Below are 19385 nucleotides of genomic sequence, written 5' to 3' on the forward strand. Positions count from 1 at the left end.
CCTATCTCACTTTCCCTCTCTGCAATGGAGTTCTTGGAATCACCTCTCAAATAAATAATTTACAGCCCAATTCTAGTCTCAAGTTCCTTCTGGGGGAACTCAACCTAAGCCAATAGGTGTTGCTTTCCATGCATATAACAAATGTGAAAACTGAGACTCAGAGAGGTTAATTAACTTGGCTAAGTTATGGAGCTAGTAGTGGCAGAGGTGCGAATCAAACATAGTCTATGTGTGGCAGGATTCTAGGGTTGGGGCTAACTTACCATGTCTATATTATTACACTGTAACACTCTGTGAACACCCAACAAAGCCTGTCAAGTGACTACAAAATCCATAAAGATTTCAAGTTAGTTTAGTTTTTCTTTCCCTAACATAATCTATCTTAGTGTTGAATGCTGCATTTATTTATGTGGTTACTTGATTAAATGTCTGCCTCTCTTCTCTCTAAACTATATGCACCATGAGAGCAAAGACCGTACCTATTTTGACATACTATTGTTTCCCTGGCACTTCAAAAATATTTGTAAGTGGAAGCAGAGAAGTAGTGGGAGCCACGAGTGAGCAAAAATCATGAGCTAGAGAGGAGTGGAGAGAGGGGTGGCTGGTATTGGGGACAGATTCAGAATCAGTAGAAGCAGTGACTGTGTTGGGGGAGCAGTGAGTGAGGCAGTGTCAGAGCACCTGAGTCATGGGAATGGTGCAGCACCTGAGGGAGATAATAACATGGTCCTTATTTTTCAGACATGACACAGGTATGCCTGTTCATTCTCTGCAGCAGCTTCTGAATCCTGAACAATAAATACTATTATTGTTCCCTATGACAGTAGACATTTTGTTGTGGAACAGTTTTCTTGTCCTGCCTTACTCCCCCAGGAATCCTTATAATAAACCTTCGTCACTTAAAGTGAACTGACCACACCTTTGGAACTTAAAAGCCTTTCAGATCTGTCAGTTGAAGATAATAATACTGTCACACTTTCTGGAGTTATGAAAGAGACAATGTACAAAGAAGCACTTTAAAAAGTTTAAAATTTTCTACTAAGTCATGACCTTTGGACCATGCTTCTATTTTCTAGCCCAAAAAAAACATGTCAGATAAAAAGAAGAGACATGGAATATGTTTAGAAGCAAGCAATAATTAAATAGTCTTAGAAAACCACTTCTGGCAGGCCCTGATCTAGAGATAAAACGCATCACTGAGAAATTAGGAGCTCCTGCCTCAGTCACACCATTAACACTGAATTTTTTTTTTTTTTTTTTTTTTTAAAGATATGGTCTTGCTCTGTCATCTAGGCTAAATTTCCATGGCTCACTGCAACCTTGACCTTCCTGGCCTCAAGCTATTCTCTCACATCAGCCTCTTGAGTAGCTGGGACTACAGGCAGAAGTCACTGTAACCTGGCTAATTTAAAAATATATTTGTAGGTTGGGTGTGGTGGCTCACACCTGTAATCCCAGCACTTTGGGAGGCTGAGGCAGGTGGATCACCTGAGGTCAGGAGTTCAAGACCAGCCTGGCCAACATGGTGAAACCCCATCTCTAAAAAAATACAAAAAGTAGCCGGGCATGATGGAGGGTGCCTGTAATCCCAGCTACTTGGGAGGCTGAGGTAGGAGAATTGCTTGAACCCAGGAGGCAAAGGCTGCAGTCAGCCGCAATCGTGCCACTACACTCCAGCCTGGGCAACAGAGCGCGACTCTGTCTCAAAAAAAAAAAAAAAAAAAAAAATTGTAGAGACGGGGTCTCCCTATGTTGCCTAGGTTTGTCTCAAATTCCTGGGCTCGAGGGATTCTCCTGCCTCAGCCTCCCAAAGTGCTGAGATTATAGGCATGAGCCACCACACCCAAGCTGAATAAGCTTCTTAACCATGTGTGCTAAATAGCCTTAGCACACTAAGGCTTTATAGAGTAAGATAAATATAAAACGGCTGAAATACAATGACATTCCAAAGTATCTAGACAGTTTCCAACTTACAATGGTTCCACTTAATGATTTTTGTACGTTATGATGGTATGAAAGTGATGGGCATTCAGTATGCTCCTTGATTTACAATGGGGTTTTGTCAGGATGTAACTCCATCTAAGTCAAGGAGCATCTGTACTTAACAGAAATAAGTTATTCAATCCAGGGGTTCTGAAATCCTGGTACAGTAGCTACTGTCAGTGTCAAGTCCACATCCCCTTGGAGTCACCTGTGCTGTGCATGCCAATGGTCTCTTACTGCATGCACTAGTGGCTCTCTACCTGAGGGCTTTCTCTAGTCATGAAGATGATCCAATTGCACACAAGGCGGTCTGGAGGCATTGCAGAGGAGATGCTTCCAGGAGCAGCCCTCAACCAATGCCAAGTGAGAACCGATGGATAAAACACAGTTTCTTTGTCCCTTAGGTGTAACAGCTCTCAGGTGGATTCTGTGCTGTGTCCCAGAGTTTCACATCAATGGAGTGCCCTACTTATCCATAGCAGCAACCTGTTCATTTCAGCATTCCCTGTATTGGCCCCTCCCCTTTCTTGCTCTTGAACTTAAGTATTCTGGAATCAATTCCTAAATAAAAAATTTAACACTGAAGTACTAGTCTCAAAGTCTGCTTCTGGGGAAATACAAACTAACATACTTTGTCAAACTAAAGCTATACATATATATATACATATTTTTTGAGACAGGGTCTTGCTGTCACCCAGGCTGGTGTGCAGTGGCACAATCACAGCTCGCTGCAGCCTCAACCTCTGGAACTCAAGTTATCTGCCCACCTAAGCCTCCCAATTAGCTGGGACTACAGGCATGTACCACCACGCCTGGCTAATTTTTTCTATTTCTCATAGACACAGGATCTCACTATGTTGCCCAGGCTGGTCTGGAACTCCTGGGCTCAAGTGATCCTCCTGCCTTGGCCTCCCAAAGTACTGGGATTATAGTCTTGAGCCACTATGCCTGGCCTTCAATGCCAATTTTTAATGCATCCATGGAAAAAGATAAAATAAGAGCATAATATATGATGAATATTTCATGAGGCTAAATGTATGTAATTCTAAGGAATTTTCCTTTTTTTTCTAAAATTATTTCCATCCTTTCTCTTTTCTCTTCCCTCTTTCTCCCTACCTTGAAATATCCTTTCCTTTTATGAAATAAAGCAGCAGGAAATGGCAGTTTTGTTGTAACAACAAAATACTTCTCTCTTCACAAAATTGGTAAACTCATAATTGGCAATTCGGTAGTCTCTCAATTTTTGTGGAACCTTTAGTAGTCCACAAAACTCAGATGTCTGAAAGTCACTGATACATACCGTTGTATTTATATGTCATATTTCATTGCTTTTTAAAAACAATTAGATAATCAATAGGGAGTTGAAAAATAAGAGTTCTATTAAGATAACAAGTGAAGTTGAAAAGTCTTCAAAAGAGCACGTGGATTCAGAAATAATTATAGTTAGAAATAGCTGTTTTTAGTTGAGTAAAGTTACACTACTTACAATGCCTTTGCAGTAGTTAAAGCTCTCACCTTATTTATGATAATTATCTGACTTAAGGCTCCACTTAGCCCTTTCATTGTATAGTTACTTTAAAGAGCAGTGTGTATTGTCATACTAACTGAATTTGGAAGTGAAAGGGTTCCTGAAGACTCTCAGGTAGACCAAAGAATGTAATGTGAATTAGAGACTTTGCAGGATTCTTGAGGTGAAAAGAGCAAAGCTTAGTTGGATTTCATGACTGTGCTTCAGGTGCTATTTAAATTGTTGCTGGCATATTAAAAAAAAAATTATCTGTGAAAAATGGGAGTGTAATAATGAAGGAAATATGGCAGAGTCCTACCCACCTGACTCTCCCACATTCTTTGCCTTGAAACCTTTCCATTTCCTTTTCTCCTTTACTTCTACCATGGAATACTATCATGTATAGGAGCCAGGCAAAGAAAGGAAAACACATAAAGGTACCTAGTCAGAGTAAAATAATAGGTAAAGAAAAAGAGACTAGAAATCATGAAGGAGGAAAGATTCTGGCAAAAAATAATGAAGGATCTGCAATATAAAGACAAAATAGGAATAAAGTAAATAACAAAAAATAAATATATTTCTCTATTATTTTATATTTCAAGAGAAGAGAGATTTAGATCTAACTGTTCTAATCTTCTTTACCCATATATTGGTTTGAATGTTTTGAGAGAGCTGTGGATAATTTACCTTGGAATTTATTTTACAGCCTCAGGGATCATCACACAGTTCTTCAATTTCTCTATGGTGTTTATAATTTTCATAAATATTATTTAGTTATTATACCACATACTGTAATCTCTGCAGTTATTTACCTTTTCATCAAAGTATTTCCTTTAACCTGTATCTCCTCAATGTTATTTCCTCAAAAGATCTTTCTAATAAAAAAATTTATGCTATGGAGAATTTTAAGATAAAGTCAGTAAATGCAGTGGGGACATTAGGGTTAGAAGTAAAGGCTTTCTTTCAAAATTGTTGGGTCAATGAAATATTTTGATACTATTTAGGTAAATTTGGAAGGCTATTCGTGTAGTTGAATATGTACTAGGGCATGGAACACAATTTGGCGTTCTTCAAACACAGCAGTAAGCTCTTTGTTACTTCTTGGTTAGTCCTCCCATCAGAAACTTTCATATATAGGCTCTAAGGTCCTCTAAAATTACAGTTATGTTACTGAGTTAGAATTATCTTTCCATGTACTCAAGATATCAAAACTATAAAATATTTTGGAATGTAGTACATTCATATTTCAGTTGCCAATGAAGCCAGAATGAGCCAACTTCATTTCTTAAATTTTCAGTTTTTTTCATACACAAGTTTTTGTCCAACACTTTTTATTTAGTCTTCATTAAATACTATGTTTCAAAATCTAGAGTAACTTTTCTAAAATCACAGATAAAATAGCTTATTTTACTAAAAGTAAAATGTATTTTGAATTTTCTTTCTTTTGTGTACTATTCTATTTTTCAATACCTCCTGCCTGTTTAATATTATCTGTGAATTTAATTAAGATTGTTTACTTCCCTTTGTTAACTGGGCAGAAAGTTAAGGTGGGTGGAAAAGAAAGGCAACAGACAAAAATAAAGGAAGTAGAAACATCAAATTCTTTTGGAAAAAATGAAAAGAAATTAAAGATAGGCAACTTATTTGAGATTCAGAAAGTAAACAAGCAATAGTAAAGATTAGAGCCTAGATCTATTCAATAGTAGGAATATATTAAATATTTGAAAATACCTCATAAAATATGTGGCAATTTCTTTGGATGAAAAGAACAGGGCTAACTCTAAGGCTAAACATAAACTAGGTAAGATGTTGATATAAGGCTGATTTACAAATAGACATAGTACGTATTTCCTACTGGTTAAGAAATTAATTTCCAAAGATGGGAGCTGATCAAATTTGGTGTTTGTTAAAAGGATGAAGATCTGTTCAAAGTAGCATACTGAGGTTGCCTAGGACTGGGCTAGGCAGTAGAATAGACCACAGGTTGTATTTGCAGTCCAGTTTTGTAGGTACATACACCTAAAAGTCTAGAAAACATTTAATTGAGCATTTGATAGGTGTTACACTGCATTAAATTTTGACCTTTAAAAGTGCTAAAGAATTGTCAAAAAAGGAGGAGGTAATTCTGCAGTCAGAGTAGTGAGCCTCATCTGGACTCCCAGGCAACATACAGAGGGTGTGTGAACATTTAGAGATCAGTGAAAACCAAGAGCTGGTGATAACCTGCCCATCCAATGTCCTGCATTCAAGGGCTGACAGTGGTGATTGGGACAGGTATGTTGGAGGATTGGGATGCTAACACACTGGAGGTTTTCAAGCACCAGCTATATTAAGATTTGTTGGGAATGTTGCACTTGGTGTTCATATAGCAGGTAGAGTAGGTATTTTGATAGTCTTGTCTAACTGAGGGTCTAAGTTTAAAAGAAAACTGTTCTCAGGGAGGCCACTATTAGTAGTACTTCGTTATTAAGTATTATGGAACTACTTCATTCTCATTTCTAGAACAGCACAGAGCTTAGCAACTCAAAACTCACCTATTTTACCTCCCACCTAATGAATGACATCTATTATATCTTTCAGAACCTTTTTTAGGTATTGCATACCTCCTTCTTGATTAGTATACTATACATTAATATAGTGGTTCTCAAACTTAAGTGGGCAAACAATCACTTGGATGGCTTGTTAAAATGGATTGCTGCACAGTTTCTGATTCAGAAGGTCTGAGGTGGCATTACTGAATTCCTAGGATGTTGCTGGCCTTAATTCACTCTAGAACTCTAGCTCCTGTGACTGGTTCATCTTCCTTCTCCCAAGTAGCACATTGCCTAAGACATAAGCATAATGGAGGCCCCAGGACTACTCCTAATCAAGTTGGATCGTTGTCATCGACTAGGTAAATAGGCCTACGCAAATTTACAAAGAAAATGCATTGCCTGTATCTTGCCACCTCTTTTAGTGGTCTTTTCTCTTGTTCCTGGGTTTCTATCACAACCACTTGCCATCCGGAGTGTTGGCTTGATCATCCTTAGCAGAGAAAATACTGATCTGAAAGATCAATATCCAATGGTATTCAACGTGGGATTACTACTGGGAGAATTTAAAATAACAATACCGTTAATTTCAAACCATGGGAAGCTCCCTGTACATGAATGCATGTAATAGTTTGTATACATTTTAGTGTAGAAGACAAAATAACAGTCTTCTCCTTAATTGTATTAAAAATGAGTTTTCAGTTTATTGCTACTTTAGAAACTATATATAATTGTAACTGGCATTCTGGGACATTCTTGACATTTGACTGGTTGAAGGTGCTTGCATTGCGGATCACACCCTGCAGTCTTTTGCACACAGAGAACAAAAGTGCATTGATTAGTGCTTTCTGTGGCACCCCCTCCTCTTCATCAGTATCCAACAGACTTATAATAGCATAGGTAAGTATATGAGACAGTTGATAAAGAAAAACCTATGCAAATACTGGTAGAAATCTTACTTCATAACCACTATTACTACCAAAATTCCCCACCCTTCTCATATGGTGCCCTTTATTTCGTTTCGGAGTTTCAGAATCTATTTTATCTGTGTGTGTGTGAGATAGTCATGGTGATTTATAGCATGCAACGAAAAAGACAACATTTAGTACTGCCCCGATCTTCAAAGCTACCTGACTCCTGCATAGTCTCTGCGCTGCTGGCTAAGGCTGTTTCTTCCACCGGTCAGGAAGTACGGAACTAGTTTCTAGGCATTTTCCTTTCCCTTTCCCCCTTCTTCCTCTCCGCCGCCTCCCGGTCCCCCGCCCGTCTCTCTGGCTTTCATAGCGCCGAGCACCCGCGTGCTCAGGTACCCTTCCCTCTTCTCCCGCCCATCAAACAAAGCCCCGGGAGACAGGCGCGCGCCGCCGGCCACGCCAACAGGAGATGCGGCCGCGCCGCCGCACGCTAGGAACCGGAGTAGGACAGCAAGCGCGACCACGCACCGCGCGTCCCCGCCGCTTCCTTCCCTCTGGACTCTTCCTTTTCCTCCAGGCCCGGCCCCCCGCCCCCAGCTCCGGGAACGCGCCTGCGCACAAGCTGCCCTCTCCCTCCTCCGCCCTTCCTTCCCTCCGTCCCTCCTCCCCTGCCCCGCCTTCCTTTCTCTCTCTACGGTTTCAGTCACTGAGAGCTCCAGGTAGTGAGCAGTTCAGTCGATTTCCTTGTTACCCCGCCCCCCTTTCTCTTGTCCCCACCCCTCTCATCTGCCTGGTGGAGGATGAAGCGGCTGCAGTGGCCCCAGCCTCAGCAGCGGCACCGGCGGTGGCTGCGGTGTGGGTGGCCGGAACTGGGGTGGTGAAGAAGCGGTGGTGGCTGCTGAAGGAGCGATAGCCACCTAAGCCTCTTTCCCTGTGCTTCCTTTCCTCTTTAGTGCAGCCAGGAAGTTTTCGCTTCTGTACATGTGTTTGTGTGCGTGAGTGTGGGTGTGTGCCGTGAGGTTTGGGTGGCGTTTGTGCAGGCGTTGGGTTTTTTGCCCACTTCGCTTCCCGTAACCCAAGCAGCTCCGGAGCCTGGGCTGTGGCCCTAGGAGGGGGCGCGGCGGCGGGCTCTCTCCTTTTGTTGTTGTTTCCTCCGCCTGGGGAGCTGAAGGGGAGACGCGTCTGGGTGGGGCGGCTCGGAGCCCGGGCCTGGTGGCCCCCGGGGCTCCCGGGCGGGCAGGGTAGGGCAGAGTAGAGCGGGCTTCAACATGATGGCGGCCGAGGCCGGCAGTGAGGAGGGCGGCCCGGTAACAGCCGGAGCTGGAGGAGGCGGCGCGGCAGCGGGCTCCAGTGCCTATCCCGCAGTGTGTCGGGTGAAGATACCCGCGGCCCTGCCTGTGGCGGCCGCCCCCTATCCTGGGCTGGTGGAGACCGGAGTGGCTGGAACTCTGGGTGGCGGAGCCGCTTTGGGGTCAGGGTTCCTAGGAGCCGGGTCTATGACAGGGGCATTGGGGGGAGCCGGACTGACAGGGGGAGGTACTGCTGCTGGCGTGGCTGGTGCTGCTGCTGGCGTGGCCGGTGCTGCTGTCGCTGGACCTAGTGGAGACATGGCTCTCACCAAGCTGCCCACTTCGTTGCCTGCTGAGACTCTCGGGCCAGGCGGCGGTTTTCCCCCTCTGCCCCCTCCCCCTTACCTGCCCCCTTTGGGGGCGGGCCTGGGGACAGTGGACGAAGGTGACTCTCTGGATGGACCAGAATACGAGGAGGAAGAGGTGGCCATACCATTGACCGCTCCTCCAACTAACCAGTAAGTTAAGACTGCTGTTCAGGAATTTGGGCAGCTGGCTCCAGAAAAGAAGTGGAAATGGGGTAAACCATATTTTGTCTTTTTCATCTGTGATTTGTTTAGGAAAAGTTTTTGAAGTTTCAGGTTTCTTGCGTAGGAATTTAATTTGATCACTTATCTTCCTTACAGGCATACTACCTGGCGTCTTCCTACATTTATTGCTCTTCTGGGAAGGTGTAAAGTTTTTAAGATGGAAAGCATGAGAAAATGTGTATCTGATGAGAACCGGATATGGTTCTGTCCCTTCCAAGTTGAGGTGGTGTCCCAGGATTTAGTCAAACTGCGGCTACCAAGGCAGTCATAGTGTATATTAACCTGTGTGTGTTACTTGATAAAGCTAGATGATTAGTGAGAAACTTTGAATACAAATATTTAAACGAGTATTGTATTAATAATTTGAAAAATGTATTGGTTAGAATGTTTTTATTTCAGTGCACATCCCAGCTTCTGATTAGAGAAAGCATAGTGATGTTTAGAAGAGTCTGTGGGTCACTTAATGAGAACTTGGGTCAGAGAGAAAGGAAAGGAATACTGTGAATTATAGGTGTGATTAAGAGCCTGTATTCCAACAATGTATCTTCTTCCCTAGGCTTCCCACTTAGCTTTTATAGTCGAGACATTGGAAGTACAACAGTGAGACAAAACAAAATTAACAGAGCTTCCTTTAAACATTTTTTGTTGGTGGCCAGTATAGTATTCTATTTGAAAATTAAGTAGAATATACAGGACAATGACTTTTTTTTTAATGTAAGTTAATACCTCCTCACTTGTCTTAATTGAACTTAGGTGTTTATTCATAAAGGTGGACCTTGATGAAAATGCTGCGATGGGAAGTGGTATTAGGCAAAACTTGTTATAGGTTTGTCGTATAACTCTTAATTGACCCTTAGAATTTTAACATCCTTGATGAATATCAGGAAAGAAAGATTTGGTTCATATGTTGACAGTCATTCTGGACAATTCAGAGGTTTTTTTTTTTTCCTCTCTCCATTGCCCCCAAGAGATGGAGTCTAGCTCTGTTGCCCAGGCTGCAGTGTAGTGGCATGGTCTTGGCTCACTGCAACCTCTGCCTCCCGGGTTCAAGAGATTCTCCTGCCTCAGCCTCCCTAGTAGCTGGGATTACAGGTGCATGCCACCATGCCTGGCTAATTTTTGTATTTTTCATAGAGACGAAGTTTCGCCATATGGCCAAACTGGTATCTAACTCCTGACCTCAGGTGGTCGGCTGGCCTCAGCCTTCCGAACTGCTGGTATTACAGGTGTGAGCCACCGTGCCCGGCCTTTTTTTTTTTTTGGATAAGCTTCTTTGGAGCATTTAGAAAGGACTGAAACTAGGAAAAGATTCTGTTACCCTAATCTATTTTTGACTTAAGGCTACATCTTTTGATACTTAAAGTGGAAAAGTAAAGTTAGTCATATTTATGCCAGCCATGTTATAGGGATGTAGTGTTCCACCTTTTATATTCCTCAATAAAGGGTTCAAGTCTTGCGTCAGAGTTGTTCAAATTTTACATGACAATTTGTTTCATGTCATTGTAATGCAGAGTCCCTGGGAGTGTTCAGGGAGTGTTAAACATTCCAATTTTGCCGGTCGCGGTGGCTCACGCCTGTAATCCCAGCACTTCGGGAGGCCTAGGCAGGTGGATCACCCGAAGTCGGGAGTTTGAGACCAGCCTGACCAAGATGGAGAAACCTTCTCTCTACTAAAAATACAAAATTAGTCTGGCGTGGTGGCAGGTGCCTGTAATCCCAGCTTCTCAGGAGACTGAGGCAGGAGAATCGCTTGAACCCTGGAGGTGGAGGTTGCAGTGAGCTGAGACCACGCCATTGCACTCCAGCCTGGGCAATAAGAGTGTAACTCCGTCTCAAACAAACAAGACACACACACACAGTATTACACCACTGCTTTTGAAAGAAAAAGTTCAATTTTTATTAAATGCTAATAGCATGCTTGGTACAGTGGTTATGAAAAACAGAATGCAACTTTTCATACTGAAAGAATCTAGTCTTATGCTAGTTTATAACTAAATTAGGTATATTTAGGATATTGTAGTTGAAAACTTTTTTTAATAGACTTCTTTTTTTTTTTTTTTTTTTGAGATGGAGTTTCGCTCTTTCACCCAGGCTGGAGTGAAGTGGCCTGATCTCGACTCACTGCAGCCTCCGCCCCACCCCTCCCCGCCTTCAGGTTCAAGCGATTCTCCAGCCTCTGCCTCCTGAGTACCTAGGATTACAGGTGCCCGCCACCAGACCTGGCTAAGTTTTACATTTTTAGTGGAGACGGGGTTTTGCCATGTTGGCCAGGCTGGTGTCAAACTCTGACCTCAGGTGATCCGCCTGCCTTCCAAAGTGCTGGGATTACAGGTGTAACCCACCACGCCTGGCCCAATAGACTTTTTTAGAGTAGTTTTAGGTTCACAGCAAAAATGAGGGGAAAATACAGGGTGTTCGCATTAAATTTTTAATAATAAACACGATTGGGCTGGGTGTGGTGACTCACGCCTGTAATCCTAGCAATTTGGGAGGCCAAGGCGAGTGGATCACCTGAGGTCAGAGTTCAAGACCAGCCTGGCCAACATGGTGAAATCCCGTCTCTGCTAAAAATACAAAAATTAGCCGGGCATGGTGGTGGGCGCCTGTAATCCCAGCTACTCGGGAGACTGAGGCAGAATTGCTTGAACCAGGGAGGTGGCAGTTGCAGTGAGCCGAGATCCACCATTGCATTCTAGCCTGGGCAACAAGAGTGAAACTGTCTAAAAAAAAAAAATAAACAAAAAAACACGATGATTGAGTAGTTATGAAAAATTGTGAGAAATTCATTGTGTGAGATTTTCATCATTATTACATGCATTTGGAAATAAAAATTGTATGACCGTGTATGTGAAACTTGTTCATGTTCTAAAAAATACCATTCATTTCTAGTATGTTTTTAAAATTTGCCACTGAGAAGTACAAATTTCCTTCTTATTTCATCTTAGATATCAACCCAGAGTCACTGGAGGCAATACAGTGTAGTGGTTAAGCGTGCAGATTCTGAAGTTAGACAAGATTTGGGTTGGAATCCTGACTCTGCCACTTACTAGCTGGGTATTCTTGGAAAGGTCAGTTTCCCCATCCGTGAAATGGGGATAGGAATGGTACCTTCCTCATAGGATTTTTTTTTTTTTTTAAGATTTAATGAATACCTAGATGTATTCAGCACAGTACTTGGACGTGGGTAACTAAGGTAAATACATAATCCTCTGTGCCCATAACCGTAAAATTTTACTGTCGCTAAATTGTCTGCTGATTCTTTTGGTTAGAGGGTCTCCCTTATTACATGACTATTTTAGAGAATGTTTTGAACTCCAAATCAAGCCTACCATGATTAATTATGTTAAGAATTTTATTTTAACTTTATAAGGGCTTCTAGCAGTAGGTTAAGCAATTTTAGAGGTGAAATTCAAGTGTTCTCTATAAATTCCTATTCCTGAATGTAGACGTTCATATTTTTAAGTGGAAGGAAAAGCCTTAAAGACATTTTCAAGTAATATTTATCTTTTGTAAAAGTATTGAAGAAATATTGGACTAAATACTGACTATGAGTAACTGGTCACCTTAGTTATGGATAGCATGATATTAAGGAGGTTTAGGTCACAGGATTGAGTCCACGAGTGGCTTGTTACTCGAGTGTTCCATGGTCAGGGTGTTAGTTCAGCTTTGTTCCCAGGTAGTTTTGTGCTGTTGATCACAAAAGAGTCAAATGACAATATGTAGATAGAACAGTGCAAATATCTTAACACTATTAATTAGTATTTTGTACCTTGTTTGTCTGTGTACGTGACGAATTATTAGTCTCATTTTTATTACTGAGCATTTTCATTAGTTTGGTTGAGGCTGGAAATGTTTATGTAATTTGTACTATTTATTTGAATATTTTGCCTTTTGAAAGTTTTGAGAAATTTTAAAAATAAAAAAATTCTTACTATTTTTCTACTATAAAACTTTCTATATCTAAAACTGTTAATAAATTTCTTTTTCAAGAGAGAGAAAAGGTTAAATTAAAGCAGTTTGTCACTAGTACTCCATAATTTTTTGGAGTTTCTTTTCATGGTTCTCATTTTTTGCTTCTGTGGGGTGAGGGGCGGTGGTGGTAAAGGAATATTGTTTGTGTAGTGCACCATCAATTATATGTAGAGATTTTTAACTGTGAGTCTGCAGTAGCAAGTGGCCATTGGTGAGAATTCAACCCACAGATGTATACTGCTTGCTTTTAGGGTATTTGGAATATTTGATAATTGTCACCATTAAGGATAGAGGTTTTTTTTTTTTTTTTTTTTTTTGAGATGGAGTCTTGCTCTGTTGCCCAGGCTGGTGTGCAGTGGCATGATCTTGGCTCACTGCAACCTCCGCCTCCCGGATTCAGGGGATTCTCCTGCCTCAGCCTCCTGAGTAGCTGCAGTTACAGGTACACACCACCATGCCCAGCTAATTTTTGTATTTTTAGTAGAGACGGGGTTTCACTCTTTTGGCCAGGCTGGTCTCGAACTCCTAACCTCAGGTGATCCGCCTGTGTTGGCCTCCCAAAGTCTTGGGATTACAGGCACGAGTCACCTCGTGGCCAATAGGAAGATTTCATATTTAAGAAGTCTCAACTTCTAGCATCTCTAGAAAACCCACAGGACTTGGCTGTACCTGGTGGCCATCCCTGCTTGAGACTAGATTGCCAGAGCTGAGTAGCAGTTGACCCTTTTAGGTGGGTACTGAGGTCTCCATTTGCAGTCTCCACCAGGTCTGCTTTGCCTTTGCTATTGCAGTATTTGCCTGGCATCTGGCCTGGATCTTACGCTGAACCTAATATTTAAACTTCTCAAGCCTGAAACTTTAAGGAAAAGAAAATAAGGAATGTAAATAGTACCTTTCTTTTTTTAAAAAAATCATTTTACTGTCTCTACAAAAATAAAATCATTCTTATTAAGTCAAATAATTGGTGAAGGTTAATGTTAGAACATGTAGCATTCGTTAATTTTGTCACTGATTGCATTATACATATGGATGAGTCATTGTTTCTTAATAAAAATGGGGGTGAGACTTGCTAAGATTAGTTATGGACAGTTATTGATGACCAGAACTCATATTTTTTACTGTATTTGTATAAGTAGTAGAGAAATATAGTAGGTGCTTCAGGTGTTACAAGAGTAAAATGCCCCTTTTCTCAACGGGAGAAAAGGGAGTATTAGATCTGGTAGGAAATTAAGTAAACCAATTACTGTGATTCAGGCTAGGTTAAGATAAATATCATGAGTGAAGTATGGGCAAAGGTCACGAGGGTTAAAAGAAAAAGAAATTTATGTTACCAGGATCAGTAAATTCTTTGAGGAAAAATAGCAAGTATGTTTTTCCTGCTACTTAATTTATTTTCTGAGCAAGAGGTTATTGGTTCTGAAGCTCTTTGCTTAATGATTCTATCAAAAGACACAATTATGAATTGGATGAGTTTAAACTTTTCACCCCTAAATTAGTGAAGAATCTTGTCAACAGAACTCTTAGTTACCTGTGGTCTGGACGTAAGTTGACAGTAATGTCTGTAGTTACTGAGGTACAGAGCACAGTTGAATGCTAGAATCGGTATGGATCATTGATTAGCCACTCTGGGGAAAACAGGCAAACATTATTGGCAAAGCCGAAAAGGACAACCATAAATTAGGAAGGGAAAAGGAAAAATGAAGAGTAGACTTTCTGGTTACTTTACTTCTCTCTCTTTACTGGCCATTGGTGAAATGAACAGAGTCCCTTTAAGAACACTTAAATACTCAAAAAAGTACCTTTTGGGGGAAGATTTTTTTATAGTGATTATTAACTGTAACAATGGTTACCACTGACATTTTTTGTTGTTGTTGTTGGTTACTACCAAACAGGAACAGTTCTAATTGGTTTATTTGTATTGTTTTGGTTATCTGTTGCTGCATAATTAAGCACTCCAAAACATAGTGGCTAAAACAATTGTGTATCTGCTCTTGATTCTAAAATTTGTGTATGGCTTTATGGAGACTTCTCCACATGTGATCTGTTGGCTATAATGTCCACGGTGGCTTCTTAACTCATAAATCTAGTGCCTTAGCTGGGATGGCTGGAGCAGTTGGTAGATAGCTGGGCATTTCCCTCTTGCTTCCTCCCCGTGTTGCCTCTGCACTTGAAGAACGTTGGCCTCCTTCTTCTTCTTTTTTTTTTTTTTTTTCCCCCGAGATGGAGTCTTGCCCTGTCGCCCAGGCTGGAGTGCAGTGGTAGGATCTCGGCTCACTGCAACCTCTGCCTTCCGGGTTCAAGCGTTTCTCCTCTGTCAGCCTCCCGAGTAGCTAGCATTACAGGTGTGTGCCACCATGCCCAGCTAATTTTTGTAGTTTTTGTAGAGATGGGGTTTCACCATGTTGGCCAGACTGATCTCGAACTCCTGACCTCGTGATTTGCCACCTCAGCCTCCCAAAGTGCTGTGATTACAGGCATGAGCCTCTGCGCCCGGCCAGCTTGGCCTTCTTCATAACATGGCAGCTATGGCAGTTCCATGAAAGACCTTTCCAAGCCCTAGTGTGCCGGTATTTATCAAGCCTCTGTGCTCCTCATGCTTGCTAATATTCCAATGGCGAGTGCTGGTCACATAACCCAGTATGCATTAAGTATGGGAGGGGGACTATTAAAGGGCATGGATACAGCAAGTTGAGCTTTCCTCAGGGCGCCAAAGTAATGGTATACCATGTGTATTACTTATTTACATGTAATACCAGATAATAGAATACTACTGGGGAGGGACAGGGTGGGAGGTAGGACAAATACTTACGAGTTCTTCCTTCAGGCCCGGCAAGCTAAGTTGTCTTTCATTAAATGAGTCAAATTTCTCCACAATAGATGTTGCTTTTTGGCCACCATTATCTTAATTTTAAACCAAAAATACTGAATATAGATGTTGGTTACTATATGAATATGCAGGTGTTTGTGTGATAACTGTGTTACCTTGAAATCACTGGCAGTAAATTTCGTTGTTGTGCTATGTTAAAAATTGTTATTAGATACAACTTATTGATAACTATATATGTGTCTCTACAGGATTTAGGGTATGATGATTTTAGGTGTTTTAGTGGTTATTTGATTTAGTAAGTAAAATAATGAACAGTATGGGGGACAAAAAAATATATAGTTCTACAGTCTAGTTGGAAGATGAGGCATTACTGATAGGGAAATAAGTAGTCTACAGATATGTTGTACAGGTAAATTTTTCAAATTCAGAGAATAGTTGCCAAGGAGTGAAAGAATCAAAGTAAATGAAAGATTGATACTGAAATTTCATACCATAATTCTCTTGGAGGAAATTTCAGTATCATTCTTTCATTTAGGATTATTACAGAGAGAAAGTATGATTAACTTTTGTAGTATTTGTGTTTCAAATTGTAGTCAAATTGTTATGTGTAACATAGAGTTTTAGTTATAGAGGGAAGCTTCTCTGCTTAGATACAGAAGTAGCCTTAGGTAGAGTGACTTGCTTCACTCTACCCTACACCCTAGCTAAGTTCATATAACTAGGTAGTAGTAGAACTGGGACAGAATCCAATTCTCATAATTTTTCACATATATTTAGATTAGGGTAATATTTATAATTCATTTTGTTTTTAATTTTAGAGAGGACTAGAAGCAAAGGCTCAGTGTTTACTAATCATTTGCTATATGTCAGGTACTTTATATAGATTATCTTATTTAATTCTTACAATGATATAGCGAGAATGGGCATCATCCTCATTGTTGAGAAAACTGAGTGATAGAGCTGGAATTTTAATGTAAATACTATGCTTTTTCTTTTGTCTTGCCCCCTTCCATTACATAGAATGTACACACATATATGCACCCACATAAAACTTAACGTACTTCAGGGCTGGCGGTAACTGGCGTTTTGGACTTAATAGTTCCCCCTTTTCCCTCGATAGTTCCCCCTTGTCCCCCAGAGTCATAGGTTGAAGCCTTAACCGCCAATGTAACTGTATTTGGAGATACAGCCTTTAAAACAGGTAATTAAGGTTAAATGAGGTCATAAGGGTGGCTGGTGAATCCTATAGGACGGGTACCTTTATAAGAAGAGGTACCAGGAGTATGAGTGCATAGAGAAAAGGTCATGTGAAGACATGGTGAGGAGGCCTTCATTTGTCAGCTAAGGAGAGAGGCCAGACCAGAAACCAAGCTTGCCAGCACTTTGATATTCAATTTTCAGCATGCAGTACTGTGAAAAAATAATTTCTGTTTAAGCCACCCAGACTGTGGTATTTCATTATGGCAGCCCAAACTGACTAATGCATGGGTAACTCTACATCTTTAAAAATGGATTTGGATTATTTTGGAGCAGATTAAATGCATAAATGCTGCTTGAGAAATAAGGTCCTCATTCTTTTAATTTCTTCCACTGTGGGAGAGAAAATCTTGCCTTACTTTACCTCTTTGTTAGTCAGTGACCTTTATCTTTTTTGGCTGTACCTCTGTTGAAAGATGGAAAGCATATTTAAATGCACGTCTGATTATTATAGTGTGGAAAGATCCTACACATGACCATGGTAGCCATGGAATATCCTATGGATAAGCTGTTACTCCAGCAAATTTTCTGTGTTCATTGTGTGTTCATTGTTGTAGCATTTTACTTTAAAAATTTCCTTTCTCTCATACATCTGTCTCAAGCTGAAGGAAAGACTTAGAGATCTCACTCACCTCTTTTAAGTGTTTTTTGTAGGGATAACTCACTAAACTGGGTTCATATTAGACACTTGGGTAATGATAGAACCATATCTCACCTGTGTTCTTTTCTATCTAAATATTGATTAATTTCTCTAATTTTTAAATCTTTTTATTTTGAGATAATTGTAGATTCATATGCAGTTTTAAGAAATAAGACAGATGGGCCGGGCGCCATGGTTCATGCCTGTAATCCCAGCACTTTGGGAGGCCGAGGCAGGTGGATCGCAAAGTCAGGAGATCGAGACCATCCTGGCTAACACGGTGAAACCCCGTCTCTACTAAAAATGCAAAAAAAAAAAAAAATTAGCTGGGCGTGGTGGTGGGCGCCTGTAGTCCCAGCTACTCTGAGACTGAGGAGGCTGAGGCGGGAGAATGATGTGAACCTGGGAGGCAGAGCTTACAGTGAGCCCAGATCGCACCACTGCATTCCAGCCTGGGTGACAGAGCAGACTCCGTCTCAACAACAACAAAAAAAATAAAAAAGAAATAAGACAGAGATGTACCCCTTCATCCATTTTACCTCAGTGGTAACGTCTTGCATAACTGTAGTGCAGTATCACAACCAGGAAATCGACATTGCTGTAATCCAACTATTTTATCCACATTTCGCCAGTTTTACATACACTCATTTGTGTGTGTGCATGCATGGGTGTGTGATATATTTAGTATTTACTTCTGTGCAGTATTCTAACATGTAAATTTGTATAATCATTACCATACTAGAGATACAGAACAGTTTCTTCACCACTGGGATCTCTTGTGCTGTGTTTTTATAACCAGAGTCTCCTTCCTCTTTCCTTATCCCCTGGTAACTGCTAATTTTTTCTTTTTCTTTTTTTTCTTTCCCCCTGTCATTTAAAGAAGATTGTGCAGGCTGGGTGCAATGGCTCACTTCTGTAATCTCAACACTTTGTGAGGCTGAGGCGGTTGGATCGCTTTGAGCCCAGGTGTTCAAGACCAGCCTGGGCAACATGGCGAAACCTTGTCTCTACAAGAAAACAAAAACTAGCTGTTCATGGTATTGCACACCTGTAGTCCCAGCTACTCAGGAGGCTGAGGTGGGAGGATCACCTGAGACTATGAGATTGAGGCTACAGTGAGTTATGATTGTGCCACTGCACTCCAGCTTGGGTGACAGAATGAGACCCTGCCTCAAAATGGAATCAAATAGTATTTAACCTTTTGGGATTAGCATTTGTCACTCAGCATAATTTGTCAAGTTCATGTAAGTTGAAGTATCAATATTTTGCTTTTTTTTCATTGCTGAGTAGTAGTCCATGGTATAGATGTGCTACAGTTTGTTTAACCATTCAGCCATTTGGGAACATTTGGGTCATTTCCAGTTTTGGGTATTATAAAAAAAAAAAAAAAACTGCTATAAACATTTGTATATATGTTTTTGTGTGAACATAAGTTTTCATTTCTGTCAGGGAAGTTCCCGAGAGTACAGTTACTAGATTGTATGATAGTTGCATGTTCACTTTTATAAGCAATTGCCAGTATTTTCTGTAATGGCTATACCTTTTTATATTCTCACCAGCAATATATGAGAGATCCGGTTTCTCTGTGTCTTAACCAGCATTTGATGGTACCACCATTTTTTATTTTAGCCTTTCTGTTTTTACTGATATCTCATTGTGGTTTTGATTAACATTTTTCTAATGTCTAATTATATTAGTCAAGGTTCTCCAGAGAGAATCAATAAGATATATGCATATATAAAAGGGAGTTTATTAGGGAGAATTGGCTCATGCCATTACAAAGTCAAAATCCTGCACTAGGCCATCTGCAAGCTAGCGAATGAGAAAAGCTGGTACCACGTCCCAGTTGGAAAGCCTCAAAACCAGGAAAGCTGA

General features: G+C 40.8%; 1 protein-coding gene across 2 annotated transcripts in view; it reads left to right on the forward strand.

Annotated features, from left to right (window-relative positions):
- The first annotated feature begins 7638 nt into the window (after positions 1 to 7638).
- RASA1 (RAS p21 protein activator 1) overlaps positions 7639 to 19385 on the forward strand; it is a 121844-nt gene continuing 110097 nt past the window's right edge. Inside the window, exon 1 of one of the 2 annotated variants that reach the window (XM_003899903.5) lies at positions 7639 to 8742. In XM_003899903.5, coding sequence (XP_003899952.1) covers positions 8204 to 8742 — 539 coding nt within the window. In that variant the 5' untranslated portion in view covers positions 7639 to 8203. The remainder of the gene's footprint in view (positions 8743 to 19385) is intronic. The other variant, XR_002522631.1, reaches the window with a different exon arrangement.

Source organism: Papio anubis, chromosome 5 (assembly GCF_008728515.1).
Source record: "Papio anubis isolate 15944 chromosome 5, Panubis1.0, whole genome shotgun sequence".
NCBI lineage: Eukaryota > Metazoa > Chordata > Mammalia > Primates > Cercopithecidae > Papio > Papio anubis.